We start from the raw sequence: 20,728 nt of genomic DNA, 5'->3' as shown, positions 1-20,728 counted from the left end.
CCCAAAGATGACGAGCATTTAACTAACCTGAGGCCTTGGACAGTTTCATAGAACTGTGATCTAGGACTGTCAGGTCAGGGAAGGAGGCAGGAGTGTCTGTTGGAGGCAACCTTCTTGAGGCCTGGCCTCCCTGCCCCAGAATCAGAGAGACCCAAGGCCTCACTTTTGCCTAGCAGTAAAGCAAAGGCAGACCTACAAATAGACTGTACCAGGGTGAGGCTATTTAGGACAGTTTCATTTAATTAAACTCAAAAACATTGACTGGCTGGCAGGCAGGGCTGCATCTGGGAACAGAGAGGGCAAGCTTCACCTTTTTGTCTTGGCTTTTCTTGGGCTGTAGGGGACATCCATTTCCAGGGTGGGGAAGAAATACCAAATGCATTGTTGTTCTGCTCAGTACATCTCACTTGTTTCTAATAAAAGAAGCAGCTGAATAAATCGATCTGCCCTCCTGGTATTCCTCTGGTCAGCAGGTGGCAGTAAAACAGATGAATCATGGGGCTGGGCTAGAGCAAGGGTGATAATAAAGACCCCCAGGAACCATGATACTAGGCCAGGTTTGGAAGACCTTCTTCCAGCACATACTTGGCTCTTCTCACCACTAGAGAGGAACCAGGACAGAGCCAGGTTCTCCAGAGGAGTAACGGCATAAGAGCATCAAGCAGCTTGGTAGAGTCAGTCAGAGTGGCTTCTCACAGGAGGATACAGGCACTACACCCTGCCAGAATGTCAGGATACCACATCCCCTCATGGGACACAAACTGAGTGGCTCTATTGAGCTATGAGGGGCATGCCTCCCCAACTCTGGTGTTGCTAGGGATGAAACCCAGGGCCTTACTCATGCTGGATAGGAGCTCTACCACTGAGCCCACCAGGGATGCTTTTTAAATGTGACATTGCTAGGATCCAAGAACTGCATTTAGAATTCCCCATCCCATCCCCCAGTTCTTGTCCTTTGGAGCTTTTCCATTCCCTCATCCCATGATCTTCTCCAGCTCCCCATGGCTGTTATCTCCAAGTTCTTTCCAGGGAACTGAGAAGACATAAGAGCTGCCTAATCCTCATTCCTATGCCCTTACCTTGTATCCCAGGCCTTGCCCATGACCAGGTCACTCTGTTTCTCCAATCTCATCCCCTATTCCTGCCCTGAGCTTTGGCTAGAAGAATACAGCCCTATGGGTGGTCTCCAGGGACTTCCAAGAATAAAGTTGATTTCAGCCAGGCACGGTGGTGCATGCCTATAATCCCAGTGGCTCAGGAGGATCACGAGTTCAAAGCCAGCCTCAGCAATGGCAACACATTTAGCAACTCAGTGAGACCCTGTCTCTAAATAAGACACAAAATAGGCTGGGGATTTTGCCCAGTGGTTGAATACCCCTGTCCCCCCAAAAAAGAATAAAGCTGATTTCTTCTTTGCTTCCACCATTCATATTTGTTCAGTTCCTGTCACCTTCCTAGCCTTAGGGACTGGCCCTTTCAATGTGGTTTCCCAGCTCTGGGCTCTTGTCCTAGCTGTCAACCCTTCCTTTTACAACACCAAACCAGAGACAAGAAGCAGGATGGGGGCTCAGCCCTGGGCCTGTGCATGCCAGGCCCTGAACAGAACTGTCCCCCCTGTAGACCAAACTGGATTTGGTCTCAGATTTGGCGCCCTGGGTTGTAAGTTGGCCATCTGGTCTTCCTGACAGCTGTATGCACCAGTCCCTGGCCCATCCATTCTGGGCACCTTCAGATTCTGGTCATCCTCTTTCAGATACTCCAATTTATCAGAACCGAACTCCTCTCCTATTAAGAACCAGGAGCAGGCTGGTCATGGTGGCATACACCTGTAATCCCAGTGACTTGGAAGCTAAGGCAGGAGGATCACAAGTTCGAGGCCAGCCCCAGCAGTTAGGGAGGACCTAAGCAACTTAGTGAAATCCTGTCTCAAAATGAAAAATAAAAAGGGCTGGGGATGTGGCCCAGGGTAAAGTATCGGGGGCACTCCTGGGGTTGAAGGGAGGTAGAGACTGGCCTAGCCTTGGGTTTTGGTTCCTATAGGCCTTGGGGCCAATTCAAGGCCTAGCCCAGCCCACCCTGTGGAAACCACCTTCCTGACTGCCCTTGTCCGGTACTGGTGATGTTGCCTGGTGAAAACTAAAATACCACAGCTCCACAGTCCCATAAACTCCTTCTTTTGACAGGCGTGAGCCCCAGGTTTTATCTGGATCCTGTCCTCCGGTATATTGCTTCCTCTCCCAGCATTGTTACAGAGGTGGCCTAGAGCGCTGCCACTTTCCACACTTTCATTTGTGAGGCCGTTTGCCTGTTCTTGGGGGTGTGCTCAACTGAGCAGATGGGTCCTGAACCCAGCTGAGCCTGGAAAGTGGGGTTCCCTCAGAGTACTGCCCTGTGCCCCATTTAAGGCCACTGGTATGTGGTAGGGGAGTGGGGTGACCTTGTGAATTAGTGTCTTCAGACAGATTTGTGATACTCGAAGCAGCTTTTAAGTCAAGCGCAGCGGTCAGAGCTATTTTGAGCCATGGCATCTCCCACAGCCACTCCAGGCTATCTTAGACAATCTAAGCCCTGCTGGGGCTCTCGCTGCAGCCGTCCCTCGGGGCCAGTGTTGTGGTTCAGAGGTGCTGTGGCATGGGGGTGGTAAGGGAAACTTGCTTCTTTATTTTTCAAAACAGACACTCTCCCTGCCCTCTCCAAGGCTTTTTTGTTTGTTTGTTTTTTAATAGTTTTTTAGTGGTCCTGAGGATTAAACCCAGGGCCTCACACATGCTAGGCGAGCGCTCTCCACTGAGCTACAGCCCCAGCCCCTCTCCAGGGCTCTTCTGTGACAAGTTACAAACCTACTGCCAGGTTTCCCCAGGGCTCCACCTCAACACTCCCTTCTTGCTCCAGGAAGTGAAGCCAAGGGAGGAGAAGCTCAGGTTGGAGAGCAGGAGGAGGCAGCCAGGAAAGCCTGGGGGCCGGAGGGCTTTAGGGTAGGCTAATGCCTGGGGTGGGGGATAGGGGGACAGCTCTGTGGGGCAGATGGCCCTGCCAGAGGTCAGAAGAGCTGAGGGCTTAAAGGTGTCCTGCTTCCCAAGTCTCCTGACAGCTACAGGCCTGCCTTCTTATAAGTCATGATGAGGATGTGGGCTGAGGACCAGAGGAGCTGGAGCCATCTCAAGACCCCAGGGTTGGAGCCCACTGATGTCAAGTGAGCGTCTTAAGGGCACAGATCCCCTGCTAGTGGCCCAGGAGGGGCCGGGTAGCCATCAGACTCAGTGAAGTCAGCAGCTGCTGAGCCGGCCAGGTGGGAGCGCTGGAGGGACTGTTGCTCCCACTAGTCCTCGCTCCGGGGGAAGAGAGGGCTCTGTGCAGACTGGTACCCACAGAACCCTGGAGTGGTCCTTTAGTCCTTCAGGAGCGCTGGATGTGGATGTGGACAAAAAGCGTGGCAGGGGACAGTGATGCCCCATCCTTGGAAAGCAGGTGGATGTGGCGGTACCCTGTAGGGACAGCAGCCAGGCATCAGATCCTTGGACCCAACTCCTGCCTGGTTCAGGGAGGGCCACATGGGGAAGTCAAGGGTCAAAGGTGAACAGGGCTTGAGGCTGGGACTCCATCCAGTTCCATCCCTACCGGCTTCCACCAACCTTGCTTCAGGCTGTTGAGAGGCAGTGTAAACTGGCCCACAAAGTCATTGGGGGAGGTGGTATCATAATCTTCTACCACAAACCGCACCAGCACCAGCTCTGGGGCCCGCAGCTGGAACTGCAGGGTCTGGCCCCAGTGGGGATTGAAACCTAGGGCACAGGTGTAGTTATCAGGGCCCAGTTGGCCCTAGGGCCTGCCCTGTGCCTCCCTCCTCTGCTGTTTGTGTCTGTCCCCCACTCCCACCCATGGGCCCACCTGCCCACCATTATTGAGCACATAGCTGGTCTCCTTCCGAGCACAGTCTGCGGGCACCCCATGGATCTCCACACGCACCAGGGGGTCCACAATGGAGCTGGGCTTCTCAGCATTCAGCTTGGGCAGCTGCTGGGCAGTTAGTACCTGGGGAAGGGAGGCAGGGAGCTTTGACCGGGCCCCTAACGGGGCCATGCCCACTCCTGCTCCCCTGCCAGGACAGGAAGCCTCTGGCCCTATCTGCATGCGAGCCAACCGTGCCTGTGTGGACACAGACACTCAGGCTACTCTCACACCAGGCCGGCCCTGGCCTCCTGTGTCTTCCTCTACTTCCGACTGGTGCCTCAGAATGAGCCCTGACCCCAGGCTGGATTTTGGTCCATGCTGCTGACCTGGACTGTTAGAGTAGTTCTGGGAGGTCCAGGGCATTCGGGGTCAAAGGTTGTGTCAGGTTGCCGTAGACAGGCAGGTTTCAGGACATAGCCACACCGCCCATTGATGAGGAAGCGCCCTTCATTGAGGTCCATCTCATAACCTGGTGTCTGGAAGTTCAGGGCCACTGTGGACAAACAGGATTAAGCAGGGGCTTTTAGTGGCCCTCTCCTCACTGCCCAGTTTCAGGTGACTTGGCTAGAAAGGACACAGCTCTTTGCACAGAGGCCCAGCATCCTACTGTCTGGTCAGAGATATCTGCCCCCATCATGACTTGCAGGAAGGGGGTCATAGCAGCCAGGGGACCCAACCCTACTGTCACCTATACCTTCTCCCTGCTATCTCTCAAGTCTGGATGGTGGGGCTGGGCTGAGATGCTAGAAAGGTCCCCACTCTCAGGGCTAGGCCTGGGTCAGAATCAGGGCCTGAGAAGTCCTGGGGTTTCCATAACTAGCCCCAAAGGGACCATGCTACCCTCCTTTGGCAGGACTCCGTGTCCCCCAGAGCCCAACCCTGTCAGTCTTGACTTAGTAGGGCTGCCAGGTGTGTGTGCCCACACTTTTAAATTTCTAAAATTATAGAAACAGCTTTTAAAATAATTGTTGTTAACAGGATGCATATTTCTATCTTCTGGAAGGCTATGTGGCCCCCTCCCGTGGCTGCCCAGAGGCTACACCTACCTAATGGCATCTGACTGCCCCACTCCTGTGGCCCCCGTGGCCCCTACTCACCCAGCTGACAGCCTGAGTTCCACATCTCCTGGGGGTTGTAGTTGGCCGAGTTCATCCGCAGACCCAATGGATACACACGGGTCAGCTGGCGAGCATTGCGTCTGACAAAGCTGTTCCCTAGGGCAGAGTTTGGGCCAAGACTGTGACAGACTCTGGGGGTGTCCTTGCCCAGTGCCTGTAGCCTCCTGGAAACAGAGGCTGAACTCCCCCAATCCCAGCTTCCCACTCCCCTCTGACCTAGAGTGAGAGGGAACTCAGGAGGCTGCTGAAAGCCAAACAGGCAGGGACACAGCCTGGTACTACAGCCCCAACCCATAATTCCCACATTCCTGACTCCCTCGTGGAACACCTGGCCCCAGGCTGATCCCCTGCCACTCATCACTCATCCTGCCCACATCCTCCAGCCACACTCTGGGTTCCTGGAACCTTCCATAGGTCATGCCTCTGGGCCTATGTACAACCTGTTCCTCCTGTCTGGAAATTCCTTCCCCTCTTCCCCAGGCTGCTTCCTCCTCGCCCTTCAGGTGAGGTATCTTCTCAAGCTTCACCTGCTCCCAAAAGACTTCTCTGATCTCACCCACTCGGGTAGGACTTCCCCAGCCCCCGTGATGGCCTGACTGATTACCCATCTATGTTTAGCTTACTACCGGGCTGTGAGCTCTATGAAGGCAGACACAGGCCCTCTCCCGCTCGTGGCTCTCTCCTCCATCCACACCTGGCTCCATGCTGGGCCCTCATTCCCTGAATAGAGCCCCTCTCTGGGGTCCAGATCTCTTATGGCCCCCACAGTCTTCTCAATCTCTTCAGACCAATTTCAGGATACCCCCTGACCCTCCAGAGCCTGCAGGGTCCTACCACCCTCCTGCCAGGAGACACCGAATCTCCAGCTCCTACCTGCCTCCCGGATGAACTTCTTGGCCTTGCGCTCACTGAGGGAGCTGACCTGGTAGGGCTGGGGTGGTCCAGGGCCAGGGTTCAGGGTCCGCAGGCGGGTGGCCCAGCAGTACACAGCCAGGGCTGACAGCTCTGGGGAGATCTGCTTGGCCTGGGAGACCAGCTGTAGTGGGGGCCCCTGGCTGGAGCCCCCTAGTGCCACCTCCCCATCCCAACCTCAGCCCTTGCCAGTCCACTGGTCCACCCAGGATGGCTCACCTTCCGTCTCTGCTCTGCAACCTCTGCGGCTTCTTCCCCCTCCTCTTCCTCCTCTTCCTCCTCCTCCCTGTCTGATAAAATTCGGCCATCCTCCATGTGTGCAGCTGGTAGCTTCTTCCCCTTCACCAGGACCCGGCCTTTCAGCTTCTATAGAGGACAATATGGACAGGTGAAGCCCTCCGGCCCCTCACAGCAGCTGGTGGTCAGCCATTCAGCCACCACTGAGACTGATAGGGTTGGGCACAGGAAGGAGACAGGTGAGCGATGTGGCTAATAGGAAAAAATAAGGAATAACCTACGAGGCCATCAATAGGTACAGCTAATAGGGTGCCTCCCTCCATCAGAATACCACGCAGCAGCAGATACAAACAGGACAGCTAAGGCCTGAAAGGGAAGGGATCCTCTTCTAAATGGATCTTTCAAGAAAGAAGTGAGCAGAACATGTAATGACATGAGCCTTTTTGTGTAACATTTAAAAGAGAAGTTATATACATAGGTGTGTATGCACGTGAATATTCTGGAAGGATTGTGGAATAGAATGGAGTGAGCCTGAGTAGAAGACGACCCATTTTTTCATTGTATACCCTTTGTATAGTTTGGTTTTTCTTTTACCCTATGTATGTTATTTTCATACTAATAACAAAATCAAATCTCACCCACACACAAAGGTGAGTCAACATTCCTACATATTTGGCACTGGGAGGAAGAAAAGAATCTGTCAGAAGCTGTAAAGGTTGCATGTCCTAAGAGAGCAGATCAGATGCTCTGGGGCTTGGGGGAAGGGAGGAAGGCCTCTGGCCAGAGGGCTGAGGAGGCTCCTAAGGTCCAGGGAAGGGCGGGGGACACTGGGCTGGAATTCTAAGCAGGTGGCGCTTGGTGAGTGCAGGTGGCTGGGACTCTGTGGGCAGAGACACAAAGCTGGGCAGGGCAGCACCCGGTGAGGAGGGCTCTGAGTAAGCTAAGGGGATGGGTTGTGTCTAATCCGACATGGAGAGCTAGAGCCCAGCACAGGGACAGATGAGTGGCAGGTATCAGGTGACCCGAGAAACAGGGAAAGGTAAAAGCAGAAGTGAGGGGTCCTGAACCAGAGAGGTGACATGAGCAGGGCTGGGTGGTGGACACCAGTCAGACCCTCCTCCCTCCCAGGCTGGGGGTTCTGGGAGCTTCACCTCTGGCGACGGCAGCTCCTCAGGATTCTGGGAGTCTAGCGCCTGCATCACCAGCATGTCTCCCAGGATGGTTCGAAGGTGGCGAGCCATGGCAGCCTGGTGCTCCAGCCCACAGTGGTTCTCAAGGGATAGGATGACAGGGTATGGGGACAACTGGGGAGCAAGAAGAGCAACTGCTTAGAGTCACTGATTCTCCCTCAGTCACTACCTTTCCTCTACATCTGGCCCCCAACTCCTTTAGGACAGGAAGGCAAAGGCAGAGCTCTGGAGAACCCGTGTAGAGAGATCAAATCCATGGGAAGTGGGACACATGGGGCCAGTATGTATCAGCAGACCAGTTAGATCTGTGCCTCGGGGAAGGGGTGGACAGTCTGGGACACTGAGGGCAACTGCAGGAATGGAGTTCTTTTATAAATGCTCTGTGCGTCCATGACATTTACTATGTCAACTATATTGCAATGTCCCACCATTATTTGATAGGACCGTATAACTTGATTTTTTTTTTTTTTTTTTTTTTGGTGCTGAGGCTTGATCCCAGAGGTGCTCCACCCCTGAGCATGTCCCCAGCCCTGAGGTCTGTATATCTTGGAGTTGCAATACTATGTAGATGCTACTCTGAGATTCTCCTATGGCTTACTCTTTGGAAGTCATGATTAAAATTCTCTTTCCTACCCTCAAGGTTTTCTTTTTCTTTTTTGGTACCGGGGATTGAACCTAGGGGTGTTTAACCCCTGAGCCACATCCCCAACCCTTTTTAATTTTTTTTTTTTTTTTTGAGACAGAGTCTTACTAAGTTGCTGAAGCTGTCCTCAAACTGGCAATTCTCCTGTCTCAGCTACCCTAGTTGCTGGCCCCAAGGTTTCTTCTGGAAATTTCGTGATGTTAATACATGCGTTAACCGTGAAGGTAGAAGGAAGGAGCACTGAGTCCAGCTTTATTCTTTCCCATTGGCCAGTTTTCCCAGCAGCACTTGGTGAATAAGCGGCTCTCTAGACAGGGACTAAGGGTAGCTAGTGTATGAATGGGGTGAGGGTCACTGGGAAGGCTCTGGGGCTGGGTATGGGGTCCTAAGGGCTCACCACGAAGGCATGGTCACGCACGGCTTGGATCACGTCTCGGAAGAGGATCTTGGAGGTGAGTGTGTGGCCATGGTAGATGACAGGCTCCCCTCCTGGGCCTTCCCAACAGTCCAGTTCCACACAGCGGCATCCCTGGGCAAAGGCCCTGGATAGACACATGGATGGGCAAGGTGTTGTGTGGATGCCATAGAGCCAGGCAACAGTCAGGCTGAGCCAGGGAGGTACCTGGAAGCCCAGCATAGGGGTTGAGCCCCATATCCCTCCCTAAGCTGGGCTCCCAAATGTGTTGACCGCCCCCCCCAACATAGGCCTCCGTGCTGCAGTACCTAACATAGGCCTCTGTGCTGCTGGGCCCCCCAATCTGAGAGTCAGTCAGATAAGTATTGTGAGAAGAGGAGATGAAATAGTGGGCAAGAGGCTGGCCCATATCCTGGAACACACACGTGTGAGCCATGTCCAGGGCAGCCCCCTCGGGTGACAGCAGGTACATCATAAAGCCATCCAGTGTCATCAGCTCATGCTGCTTGGCTACAGAAAAGGGCAGGAAAGAGCATTAGGCCACAGGGGCTTCAGTGTCCAGACCCAAATACCCCTGTAATAACAACTAGAGCACCTACTGACTAGACTGCAGACACATGCCATTTAGTCTTCCACCACACCCTGTGAGGCAGACACATTATAATGCCAGGATACAGATGTGCAGTCTGAGTCTGCGAGTCAAGGTGACCTGCCCGAGATGGCAGAGCCCCTTGGCTGGGAACCCAGAGCGGTCAGGGAGCGAGACTGGGCTGAGCTCCCCAAACCCACCTGTCTCATTGAGTTCATAGGTCTGGATGAGCTGCTGGGCACGGGCCAGGGTGGCGCCATCCTCACCCTGGTCCTCCAGGAACTCCAGTAGCTCAGGGGCACTCAGCACACGGTCCTCGCCTGAGTATCGACTGAAGATCTCCTCCAACTCTGGGCGCTTCAGCAGCCGCCGCAGGAACTCCTCAATTTCAGCTCCCTCCAGGCGCTCATTGTTGGAATGGTCACACTCCTGGAAAGCCAGGATGGGAGGATACTCAACAAAAGCCACATGGAAGGAGGACTTGACCCCACTGTCCCACCCCAAGACCCATCTCATCTGGGAAGGCAATGATCCCCATTCCACAGGTGGAGAAACTAAGAGCAAGGCTCTGGTCACACAGCCAGGGAACTGCAGAGTAGCAGGGTCTTGGGTTCAGTGTCTCTCCCCAAGATGTGGGAGGAAAAATAATGATCCTGGGGCAGGGCTCAGCCCTGGTGCCACAGGGCCCCTCCAGGTGCACATACAACCATAACCATCACCACACTCACACACTCACACTTGGGGAGTGTGCAATAAGTGAAAATTCGCAGAGTAGTTCAGGTGCAGTGTTGGGCTATAGATAGGTGCCACAGGCTCTCTTATCTTCTAGAGTCACAGTTTGGTCACAGCCCCTACACAGGTGTCTGCTGTGTGCCCTGATCACTTCCAAACATGGACAGCTACCCCAGTGTGCCCTGAGACAGTGTTCCCACACAGGCACGTGTGGAGGGGCCACACATGCCTCAGTGCAGGGTCCTACATGGAGGAGGGTGTGTGCGCCCAGGTGTCTGCAAACCAACTCCGGCCTGTGCTCCTGTGTCTAAGCCACGCATGGTTACAGGTACAAAGGCGCCCTGCAGGCTGAGACATGAAAGCAGCTTTGCTGCTCACTTCAGAGGGCTAGGGCAGTGCCACCCAACCCTGGGCTCTGCCTGAGGATGAGAAAAGTTCTGGTTCACCACTCCTAGTCCCATCCTGGCCCAGTGGCCAGGGGGAGGGGAAAGAGTAACTAGGCCCAGATGTTGCTTTTCTGCAGGGAGAGCAGACTCCCTCTAAAAAAGCCACAGCAGGGAGGGGTGCTGGGACCAGCAGAGTGGTGGCAGAGCCTGAGGGGCCAGGGTTCACCTTGAAGAGGCGGTAGGCATACATGTCATTCATGTCCACGTTGACCATCCTGAGGAGGCTCTTGATTTCCTTGAAGCTCATCTTACTATCCTGATTCGAGTCTGCCCGGTGCAGGTAGGAGTGGATCCAGGTGTGGGTGCTCAGGAAATACCAGCAACAGACTGGGTCCCCCCCCAGTGGCAGGCAACTGACCCATAACTCACCACCGCCTGGGTCTGGGGGATCTGGGGTACAGACTTCACTTTCTAGCCAGCCTGTGGACTCCCTGATCTCTGTAGCAATGTCTTCTGCATGGGACTTGGGCTCCCCAAACCAGAAGGCGTCTCCACCTTTAAAAGGTCCTTCATCCTCCCTGAGGAGGGGCACTGCCTTCCTCCTTGGTGGCAACTCAGCCCAAGCCAGGCCAGGGTGAGTGTCCCCACTCAGTTCCAAAGACTAGAGGCCCTATCTCAGACCTAAATAAAGGCAGGACCATGGCTTCCTTGGGGACTGGGGCTCCCTAAGGGACCGGTCCTCCCTTCCAGCACCAGCAGGATATTGGTCAAGCCGCTCGCGCTGGCTCATAGCATCGAGGCGCGCGCGCAGCTTGGCCAGGCCACGCACCCAGCGCTGGGCCTCCTCGGCGGTGGGTGCCGCCAGGTCCAGGTTCTTGCGGCGACCTTTGAAGGCGATGGTGAGGCAGCGCGCAGGTGCGAAGGCGCCCCCGTAGCGCCGCAGGCCCTCGGACTGGTGCCCCTCGCGGACAGCCTCGATGTGCTGTACGAAGACTGCGGGCAAGCGGGGTCAGGTGGTGCCCGAGACCGTCCCCGCCGCCCACCGGGTGCCACCCCCTGGCCTGCTCACAGATGTGCTGCGATGGCGCACGAGGGATGCGCCTCTGGAACCACACGCTCAGGCCGTCCTCCTGCAGCCGGTACAGCCGCTCCTTGTGCCACGTGCGTGAGCGGATCTTGCAGAGCCGGGAGCCCCGCAGCATGGCGCGCACGTCCTCGTCCTCCGTCAGGCCTGCGGGGAGGGACCTGGAACGTTGGACCCGGCCAGGCAGTGTCCCGGCCAGAAGCTCCCACCTGCCTCTCCCCAGCTGGTCCGCTCGGTCTTCCTTCCCTCTCTCTTGAGCCCTGTCAGTGAGCTTCCCTGACCCTCTTTTCATTCTAACAAGTCGCCATCACTGCACTTGGCTTTTGGCTTTGAGGCCCCAAACACCGCCCATCATCCTCCCTTCTGAGCAGGGGCCTCTGCAATCCCTGAGCACATAACAACCTTCAGGCAGTGCCTGGGACACTAAAGGTCACCCTTTTTGCTACTACTTTTTTTTTTAAATATATTTTTTTAATTGTAGATGGACACAACACATTTACTTTTTTTAATTTATTTTGATACGGTGCTGAAGATTGAACCCAGTGCTTCACACATGCCAGGCAAGGACTCTACCACTGAGCCACAACCCCAGCCCCTTTGCTACCACTCTATCAAAGCCTTCAAGCCCAGAATCTGCCACCAGTAGCAAGTTCCTTGATGTGAAACTAGTGGCCATTAGGAAAATAGTCTATCTAATCTAAATCTCTCTTGCTACAACCCAAGCTTCTCACTTTTGCCTTCCCAAGACAAGGGAGGATAGCAGAGGCCATCTGTCACTAGAGACACAGACCAACAACCCCAGAACCATCCCTGCCTGGCTGATCTCCAGGTACCAGGGAACCACTGCACTACACTGTCCTGCTCTGCCCTCTTCTTCCTCTCACTGCCGCAGCCACCCTGGGCTGTGAGAGGTGGTAAAAGAGCAGAATTTAAATTCAGGGGTCTGGGGCAGGAGGTCCCAACTCTGTTACCTTCCGGTTACCCAGCCCTGGTGGCATTAACCTGTGACTGCTCTAAGCCTCGTGTTCTCCACTTATAAAATGGGAACCACAATAATACCTATTGCAAAATCCAAAATTTAGTAAAAAAAAAAAATCCAAAATTCAGGGCTCTACGCCCCTGAATACACTGCCTGGCCCTGTGGCGCCGGCTCTGAACCCTCTCAGCATAAGTCCGAAACCAAAGGGTTATGAGCCAGAGGACAATAGGACAAGTGGGAACCAAGCCACAGGAGAGTCCACACCCTGTGGAGGGAGGGGGACAGCCAGGAGGGATGAGGGCCCAGAGTTTCCAGAGAACGGGAATCTGGACCTGGATGTGAAGCCTCCACATTTTTTAATGTTGGCAATCAAATCAGATTGGAAAAACAAAAAACCAAAATCACTGTGAGCCAAACAAAACTCCACATACCTCTCTGCCTCCCTTTTTTTTTTTTTTTTGTAAGAAAAAATAACCCAGGATTGAACCCAGGGCCCCTCACACATGCTAGGCAAGCACTCCACCACTTAGCCACGTACCCGGCTCTTCTTTTCAATTTTATTTTGAGACAGGATCTCGCTAAGTTGTTCAGTCTAGCCTCAAATTTGTGATTCTCCTGCTTCAGCCTCCTAAGCATGCACTGGCCACTGTGCCCGGCTCCTTCTTTTAATAAGCTCCAGTTGCAAACTCTGACCTAAGGAATCAGTCTTGGCACAGTGGCACATGCTTGTAATCCCAGCCACTAGGGAAGCTGAGGCAGGAGGATTGTAAGTTCAAGGCCAGCTTCAGCAATTTAGCAAGACCCAGTCTCAAAATAAAAAAGAAGGGAGATGTAGCTCAGTGGTAAAGCACCCCTGGATTCACTCTCCAGTACCAAAAAAAAAAAAAAGGTATAAATCTAATCTAAATCTCTTTGGAGATTTGCATCATCTCTTGGACTGTTTGTGGGATCTTTTCTCTTTCTCTTACTAGTAGCTGAGTCCTTCAAGGAAAGGCTCAGTCCCTCACCTCCTCCAGGAAGGCTTCTTTGATTTGTCCTCAAACGGCAGTTCTCCCTTCCTGACCAAGAGTACCTTTTCCTTTAATTAACCATTAAAAAACAAAAAACCCTATATTGTAATTTCAGGGAAATTTATCAGGCTTGAGGGCAGAATGAGGTCTTATTTCCTCCCCAAAGCACTAGCGTTTATAGAAAGGCCTACAGTTGGGGGCTAATTGCACTCTATCCCAGTCCTGCCCAGTCTTTCCGAGCTCAAGGCAGAGGCTTGACAGGGTTTCTGAGTATTAGCTGAGCATGGAATCACCTGGGGGTGCAGAGACGCTGATACAGCAGGTGTGGGGTACAGCTTGGGCATCTGTATTTAAAAATTTTCCCTTATGGCTTTGAGGGTCACAGAGAAGCAGGATCTCAGGGGCAGGAGAAACCTGCCCTTCTTGTACCCAAGAAAGGGTACCTGCTGGGGCCCTCACAGCTCCAAGAGATTTCTTGGGGACTTGACTTTGACCCTCTGGGTCAGCACCCACTTGCCTGGTCAGGAAAGGGAGGTGGAACTCTCCTCCTCTTTCCATTCAAAGAGCCAGACACCCCCTGCGCTGCAGGCTTCCCACCACACTCAGGCGACCTCTGAATTCTCTCCTGAGAAACAACCTGGGGAGCAGGTCAGGGAAACCTGCAGTGCCACTATGACTGGCCCACTCCACCCCCTCAGCCCTGGGAAAGGCTCTGCAGCAAGGCCACCTCCCCTAACCGGCCAGTCCTTCAAGTCTATGGGGGTGGGGAGGGGGCTGGTGAATGACTAAGGCCGGAAATGGAGGTGAGTCACTCAGCTTCTGTTTTGTCCAGAGCTTTCTGCAAACAGGCCACAAAGACAGGCAGCCCATGTGCCAGATGCCCCCTGGCAGGTTTTCACATGGAGCGGGCTGCTACTCCAGGCCTTTGCCCCCAGCTCCCTTGGAGCCTGCTGAGTAGAGAAGAGGGGTAACATTCCAGGCTGCCCACCCAAGTGGCACTGGCCTCTGAATCACATGGTCCCCAAACCTCTCTGACTACACATTAGGTGTGTAGCCAAAGGAAAGGTCGAACAGAATGAGGTTCAACACAGGCTGGGCCTGGGGCTGAGTCCTGGGGCTGGGAGTCTTCTAAACCATGGGCAGTGAGGCTGTCCAGGAGCAAGGGCGGGGCCAGCAGACACAAGAGGCAAGGTCAGCAGGAGGGCCTGGCTCGCTCTCTACTTAGCCACCCAGGAAACATCTGTAGGTCCGTCCAGGCCCAAATTCACAGGTGTTGCCCCAACCTCATTCCTGCGGGCCCTGAACAGGTGCATAAGCCCCCCACCTCCTCTGTCTGTGGGTTTTCTATCTGACCTGAGGCTAGGCCCAAGGCCACTCTTGACAGAGTGGGTGGAGGAATAATTATGAAATAATAGCAGCAAAAATGAGGGTGAATAGCCAGAAAGTGGGGACAGCCCAACTGTCCATCCCAGATGAATGGATAAGCACAATGTGGCAATATGCACACAACATGTGTCGCTCAGCCTTAGGAAGTCTGAGCCTTAGGAAATCTGACACATGCTGCAATTCAGATGAACCCCCAAAACACAATGTCACATGAAAAAAGCCAGGCGCAAAATGATAAGCAGTGGGTGATTCCACTTATTTGAGGCTCTCAGAAGAGGCAAATTCATAGACAGAAAGTAGAGGTTGCCAGGGGCTGGGGGAGGAAAGAAGGTGGGGGTTACTGCTTAATTATTACAAAGTTTCTGTTTGGGGCTGTATTAAAAGTCTTGGGAATAGGTAATAGTGGTGGTTGCACCTATTATAATTAATGCCTGTGAATTGGCCACATAAAAATGGTTAGAATGGTCAAGTTTATGTTATATCTATTTTATCAGTTTTTTTTTTTTTTTTAAGCTGGGGATTGACCCAGGGGTGCTTTACCACTAAGCTACATCTGCGGTCCTTTTTATTTTTATTTGTGGTACCAGGGATTGAATCCAGGAGCACTTAACTACTGAGCCACATCCCCAGCCCTTTTAATTTTTTGAGATAGGGTTTTGCTAAGTTGCTGAGGCTAGCTTCGAACTTGTGATCCTCTTGCCTGGGATTACAGGTGTGCACCACAATGCCCAGCACTTTACCCCTATTTTAAACATTTAATAATATACCAGAAACCACTGTATACTTTACTTGTGCGTGTGTGTGTGTGTGTGTGTATGTGTGTGGTTGGTTGTGTGTGGTGCTGGGGACTGAACCCAGGGCCTTATGCATGGGAGGCATGCTATATCCCCAGCCCCACTGCATACTTTAAATGGATGCATAATGTAGTATATGAATTAATCCTGGGGGGGGGGACTGGGACTGAACCCGGGGTGCCCTACCCCTGAGCTTCATCTCCAGCCCTATGGTCACCGGTAGGTGAATGGTAGAGTTCGATCAAGTTGGGAGTTAGAAGAATCTAATCCCAAATGAGAAAAGGCACGAGGCACTCAGTTTAGGGCCTGGCCCATAGTAGGTGCAAATAATAACGAAGACAGGACCTGGGGCAGGCTCTGGAGGTGAGTGGTGCCCCAGGAGGGAAGAGGCAGCTGCCTTCCTCATACCCGGGGGCTCCATACTGGTCCTCTTCTGGACAGGATGAGGTTCCTCCCGCCCACTGAGCCCCAGGGGCTCAGATACCTTCCCTGAGCCCACTGCTCATCTCGGCCCCAGAGAAGCCCATGGCCTAGCATTTCTAACTTTGGCCTTCACCAGGCCCTATGATCTGGGGTCTCTGTCGTTCGCCTAGGTGGCCAGAGCCAACAGCCAGAGACTGCCTCAATAACCAGAGCAGTCTTAGGAGAGCCACTGAAGCTCAGAGAGGGCAAGCTGTGCACTTGAAAATATTGCAGGTCATCTAAGGCCAGGGTGGGTGCAGAGGTGGCCGTGTAGGGTGCTGGCAGGCCAGCATAGGCCTGGGAAAGTGGCAGGGGCATTGTGTTGTTCTGGGTGTGTAACAGGGGTGGTATGCAGAGGGCAGGGTGTGTAAGGAGGGGTTGGTCTCCAGTCAGGGTATGTGCAAATAGGGGTGTGTGTATGGGGGAAATGTTGGGGAGGGAAATAGGCAGTGTGTGTGTGAGAGCCAGTGCACACTCAGGAAGGGTGCCCAGGGCTCCTGCAGGAATTCGAGACATGCAGGGAACAGAGTTTGTGCCAAGGCCGAGGGCAGGAAATGAGCAGCGTTTCCTGGTGCCCGGCCCCAGGAAATGCTGGGAGAGGACACGCAGAAGGACAGGTTCCCAAACACCTTCCCACCTTGGCCCCTTAGTCAGCAGGCAGCCCCTGCACGGTAGGTCCCCCTCATTCCAGCTGGCAGCCACACCCAGGCTGGAGGCAGGGAGCACCAGTGTCCACAGCATTCTTGGAAGAATAAACAAAGGCAGGAAGGGTGGGTGGTGCGCCCCCTGAACATGCCAGCTATATGGAGGTAGCAGCACCTTCCCGGTGGGGCCAGAAGAGGCATGAAGCCTGTTGGTGGCAGAGGTGAGGCTGGGGGCAGGGAAAAGGTGAGGGGGCCACTGGACATGAGAAAGCCAGCCCATGCTTACGATGCCCCTGCTTAGCCTGGAGGGCTACCCAGCCCTTTCCACCTCCAAGCCAGCACCTACCAGGCTTGGGGGTCACTGTGGAGACCCCCACTTGCCAACCCCACCAATGACAGTCCCACTCACCCTGCAGGAGACATCCTAGATGGGCCATTGAGAGAGCCCAGGGGTGGGTGCAGACATGGAGAGGACGGAACAGGATTGTGCCTACTCAGTCCTCTGCCCGCTGGGAGGATTAGGGGTCAGGGCGGAGCATCAGGGCACAGGCGCAGACAGGGCTCTGGGGAGCTGGGACTGCTGGATAAAACTCAGGGCAGCAGTTAAACGTGAATTTCAGGAAAACGACAAATGCTTTTTTAGTATAAGCATGTCCCATAGGCTGGGGTGTAGCTCAGTGGTAGAGCACTTGCCTAGCATGTGTGAGGCCCTGGTTGCACCCCCAGCACCACAAAGGAAAACAAACAAAAACAAAAAACCTAGGAGGACCTCTGGAGGTTGGCGGGCCACTTTGGAGACAGCAGCAGCAGGCCCTCGCCAGGTGGAAGCTTCTCTTTCAATTGTCTTAGGAGCCTGGACCGGGGTTCAAATCTCTCAGCTACACCCAGCTTTGAACCTGGGTGAGTTATAGATCCTCTCTGAGCCTCAGCTTCCTTATTTGTAAAAGGAGACTCCGGGTACCGCCTACCTCATATGATTGTGAGCAAAGGTGATTAATACTCCAGGAGCACCTGGTGTTAATTAATATTTATTCATTTGATAACAGAGAGCATCATGGCACCCAGGCTGTGGCACAGGCAGAAGCTCTTAACTGCGCAGTCTTGGGTGGGGGCTTCACTCCTTCCCATTTCAAGTTTCTCACTTGTCACCAAGAAGGGCACTTTCCCACAGGGATGTCAGAGGACTAAGTGGGATCACCAGCAAGGGGTTCCCTAGGCTGTCTTCCCACCTCTGCATATTCCCGGCCAAGCCAGGGCTCAGCCCTGGGCTGGGGATGCTCCCATTGGGGAGGAGGGGAGTCCTCCCCGGTTTGCTTCATTCTCCCTTGTGTGGTCCGAAGAAATATTCTTTCCCTTGGGTCCCTCTGAGCCACTCCCTGCCCTAGTTCCCTGACCTGATCTGAAATAAGATCAGTTCTCTTAGCCTAAGGGGTGTGGTGAAGGCGGAGGAAGAGCAGGGAGTAGGCTCTTCTTGGGAGGGGCAGAGGCTCTGGTGGTAGTGGAAGCTACTTGTGTGGTAGGCCTAGGCCTTGTCCCCCATGGCCTGAAGCACTAAGCCCCAGGACACCTGGGTCTTGTCTCCACCCTGTCCTTGGGCTCAGTGGGGTTTGATAGGGGCTGTCCCTACAGACCTACTTTCCTCTCAGGGATCACTCAGCAGTCACTCAGCAGGATGAACCAGTGTGAGGAGGGAGGGTGGCCAAGATGACATTCCAATTCTCAACATAGTTCCTGACAGTGTCACCCTTGTGAGGTGCCCAGAGCGCCTGTGCAGCCTTACTCAGATGTTGGGTGCCGAGTTAGGCTAATAATTATGCATCCACTAGCATCCAAGCTCCCTAGGGCAAGTCTCTGTCAACCACTGCTGCAGCCATGGCCAGCACCTGGCCTACTGATGGACAGAGGCAGCCAGGTGTGCAGTGGCCTCAACTATATTTTCCCTTGGCATCCATACCCCCATCAGGGGCTGACTCCACTTCTTTGGCTCCTTGATAGCCCTTGGAGGGTACACTGGCACATGCCTGTAATCCCAGTGGCTCAGGAGGTTGAGGCAGGAGGATCACAAGTTCAAAGCCAGCCTCAGCAATTTAGCATGGTCCTGAGCAACTTGGTGAGACCCTGTCTCTAAATAAGATATCAAAAGAGCTGGAGATGTGTTTCAGTGGTTAAGCACCCCTGGGTTCAATCCCTGGTACCAAAACCAACCAACCAAACAAATAAAAACCTTGGCTGTCTTGGCAGTGGATCCCCTTACCATGGCCATGCCTTATCCCCAAATCACACTGCTTTTTAGCCCAGAGAATGGTACCACCTAACCAGAGACGCCTTCCAGACAGCGCATCACAGAGCCCCCTTGTCTACCTAATAGGGGCTTCTTGAACCCACACCCCTGCACTAGCCCAAGTCTGAGCTCCGACACCTTTCCCCAGCTACTCCTCCTATGGGTCCCCTTGTTCCGCCCTGGCTTTCTCCATCCACTGCCATATAACTCCTGCCTGAGAACTTTCTGGGGTTCCTACTGCCTTCCAAATAGGGTCTGTAACTCCACAGGGAGAAGCTGTGAATAGTTTCTCCCCCCCCCCACCTGCTTCTCCCTTTTCCATTCCAATCACCCTCCAGCTTTGGGGTGTAGCAGGGCCCTCACTGGCTCCCTAACATTATATTTACCCCACTCCTTTCTGGGTCTCATTCTTACTTCCACTGTCTGACCTGTTTGCTGATATGCTCAGCTCTCTAGGGGCAGAGCACACAATAAATGCTGGACACATGCATTATTGATGGGAGTGCGTAGGGCAGGTCTTGGCAAATAAAGCAGTGTTCAGATCATAGTCTGTGCCCAATAAATTCAGGTGGAATGAGTGAGAGAAGGGCGCAGTGTTGGAGGGAAGGCAAGGCTGGTAACTGGGACATCTGAATTCTGCCTGAAGATTGGCCCCAGTGTTTCTGGGCTGCCCTGTTTTTCTGCCCTGTCTTTCCCTAGTTCTATGCCTGATCCCTCTGTCACTAACTGCTCTACCAGTGGCAGTTCTCTAGTAAAGTACTTTACTTTTATAAAATGCTCTCATCTATTCCCCCCTTATTATTCAAAGCCCTCACCTCAATAAGTCTCATTTCACCCATACTCTGAGGGTGCCAGTGGTGTGCTGGAGCACAGCCTGGGTGCCCTTCATTCACTATGTGATCCCAAATTCCTTGACCTCTCTGAGTCAGTTTCCTCACCTGTGAAATGAGGATTACACCTCCTACCTCTCGGGAAGGTGCAGAGGATTGTATGATTGCATGTGTAAGTCACCCTGTGTCTGGCTGTTTCTGAAACATGCTTAATATGCCAGTTACATTCCTTCCGAACTAGTGACTTCCCTTAAGTCTGAGCTGGGAACTTGGGCTTTCTGACAGTGTTCTCCCTGGTTACCACAGTCCTGCCAGTACTGTGTCGCTAGAGTTGGAGTTCTCTTGGGAGGCCACTCTCTTTCACAGAACCGGCCTCAGACACCTCATCCTTCCCAAGGGCCGCCAAGAACCCTGGATGTCCTGGGAACCCATAGAAGAGAGCCGGGTGAAGGACACTCCAAACCTTTATCTCCCCCTCCATTTCCCTGTCCCCGGGAACCCCATCCTCGTCCCATGCCCAAATTCACACTCTGGTGACACGCCCCGCGGGCGCCTCCTGGTGTCGAGGACATCCTGGATGCCTGGCTCGGCCAAGGAACCTCGGGTGACCCCAGGTGCGACTCCCAGTTGAGACGGTGCATGCAATCTTCACCATTGCTTCCCAGCCCCATGCCGCCTGGGAATCCCAGAAGTGACTGCCCGGAACATCCCTCTCCTCCCGGAGCGAGCCCAGGGAACAGTCCGAGCCCCCCCTGAACTCCCGCTGCGTGTCACTGACCCATCTTTTTCAGCGCCCGCAGACCGGGCCTCTTGGTGCCGCCGTCCGGAGACGCTGGCGAGGGCTGGAGCGCGAGGGGCGCGGAGACCTGGGCCGGCACCGGAGGCTCCTCAGGCAGGCGGCGGCACCTCCTCCAGTGGCCGCACAGCATGGCGTGGTGGGGCCGGGGCCGGGCCCGGGGTCTGCGCTCGGGGACACACCAGCGGAGACACCGCTCGTGCCCGGCCCCGGCTCTCTGCGCGGTCCCGAGCGAAGAAACTTAGCGGCGCCGGGAGAGTCGGGAGGAGGAGACCTTGGGAGGAGGGAA

At 54.0% G+C, this 20,728-nt stretch overlaps 1 protein-coding gene across 4 annotated transcripts; it reads right to left on the bottom strand.

Annotated features, from left to right (window-relative positions):
* Positions 1-220: 220 nt before the first annotated feature.
* Plcd3 (phospholipase C delta 3) lies at positions 221-20,707 on the bottom strand. Of its 4 annotated transcripts, none has more exons than XR_006851401.2 (15): positions 20,422-20,707; positions 11,243-11,404; positions 10,938-11,166; positions 10,400-10,529; positions 9,256-9,484; positions 8,775-8,976; positions 8,449-8,593; positions 7,370-7,522; positions 6,201-6,347; positions 5,943-6,105; positions 5,049-5,165; positions 4,278-4,444; positions 3,889-4,032; positions 3,633-3,782; positions 221-3,485 (listed from the first exon to the last, which is right to left on the bottom strand). XR_006851401.2 is itself a non-coding variant. In XM_046442737.2 (15 exons), exons 1-15 carry the CDS (start codon positions 20,570-20,572, stop codon positions 3,397-3,399), a joined length of 2,370 nt encoding a protein of 789 aa, XP_046298693.1. In that variant the 5' UTR covers positions 20,573-20,705; the 3' UTR covers positions 221-3,396. The 4 variants fall into 4 exon arrangements, 3 of the variants coding, with proteins under 3 accessions (XP_046298693.1, XP_046298694.1, XP_046298696.1); XM_046442737.2 differs by having other exon boundaries at positions 3,897-4,032; positions 20,422-20,705; XM_046442738.2 differs by having other exon boundaries at positions 3,897-4,032; positions 5,943-6,093; positions 20,422-20,704.
* Positions 20,708-20,728: the final 21 nt, after the last annotated feature.

The sequence above is a fragment of the Marmota monax genome, unplaced genomic scaffold, assembly GCF_021218885.2.
Source record: "Marmota monax isolate L192 unplaced genomic scaffold, Marmota_monax_Labrador192_F-V1.1 WCK01_AAM20220418_F8-fsc00205, whole genome shotgun sequence".
NCBI lineage: Eukaryota > Metazoa > Chordata > Mammalia > Rodentia > Sciuridae > Marmota > Marmota monax.
Note: the sequence above shows the minus strand (reverse complement) of the source record. Positions and strands in the feature narration are given on the sequence as shown.

What these genes read in the sequence shown, in the direction of transcription:
- Plcd3 (XM_046442737.2), bottom strand. Translation starts at nt 20,572, where the DNA reads ATGCTGTGCGGCCACTGGAGGAGGTGCCGCCGCCTGCCTGAGGAGCCT. An exon ending in TTGCAGAGCAGAGACGGAAG is followed by an intron (nt 6,106 to 6,200) that starts GTGAGCCATCCT and finishes CCCCCACTACAG; the next exon opens with CTGGTCTCCCAGGCCAAGCA. An exon ending in GAACTCAGGCTGTCAGCTGG is followed by an intron (nt 4,445 to 5,048) that starts GTGAGTAGGGGC and finishes GTTTGTCCACAG; the next exon opens with TGGCCCTGAACTTCCAGACA.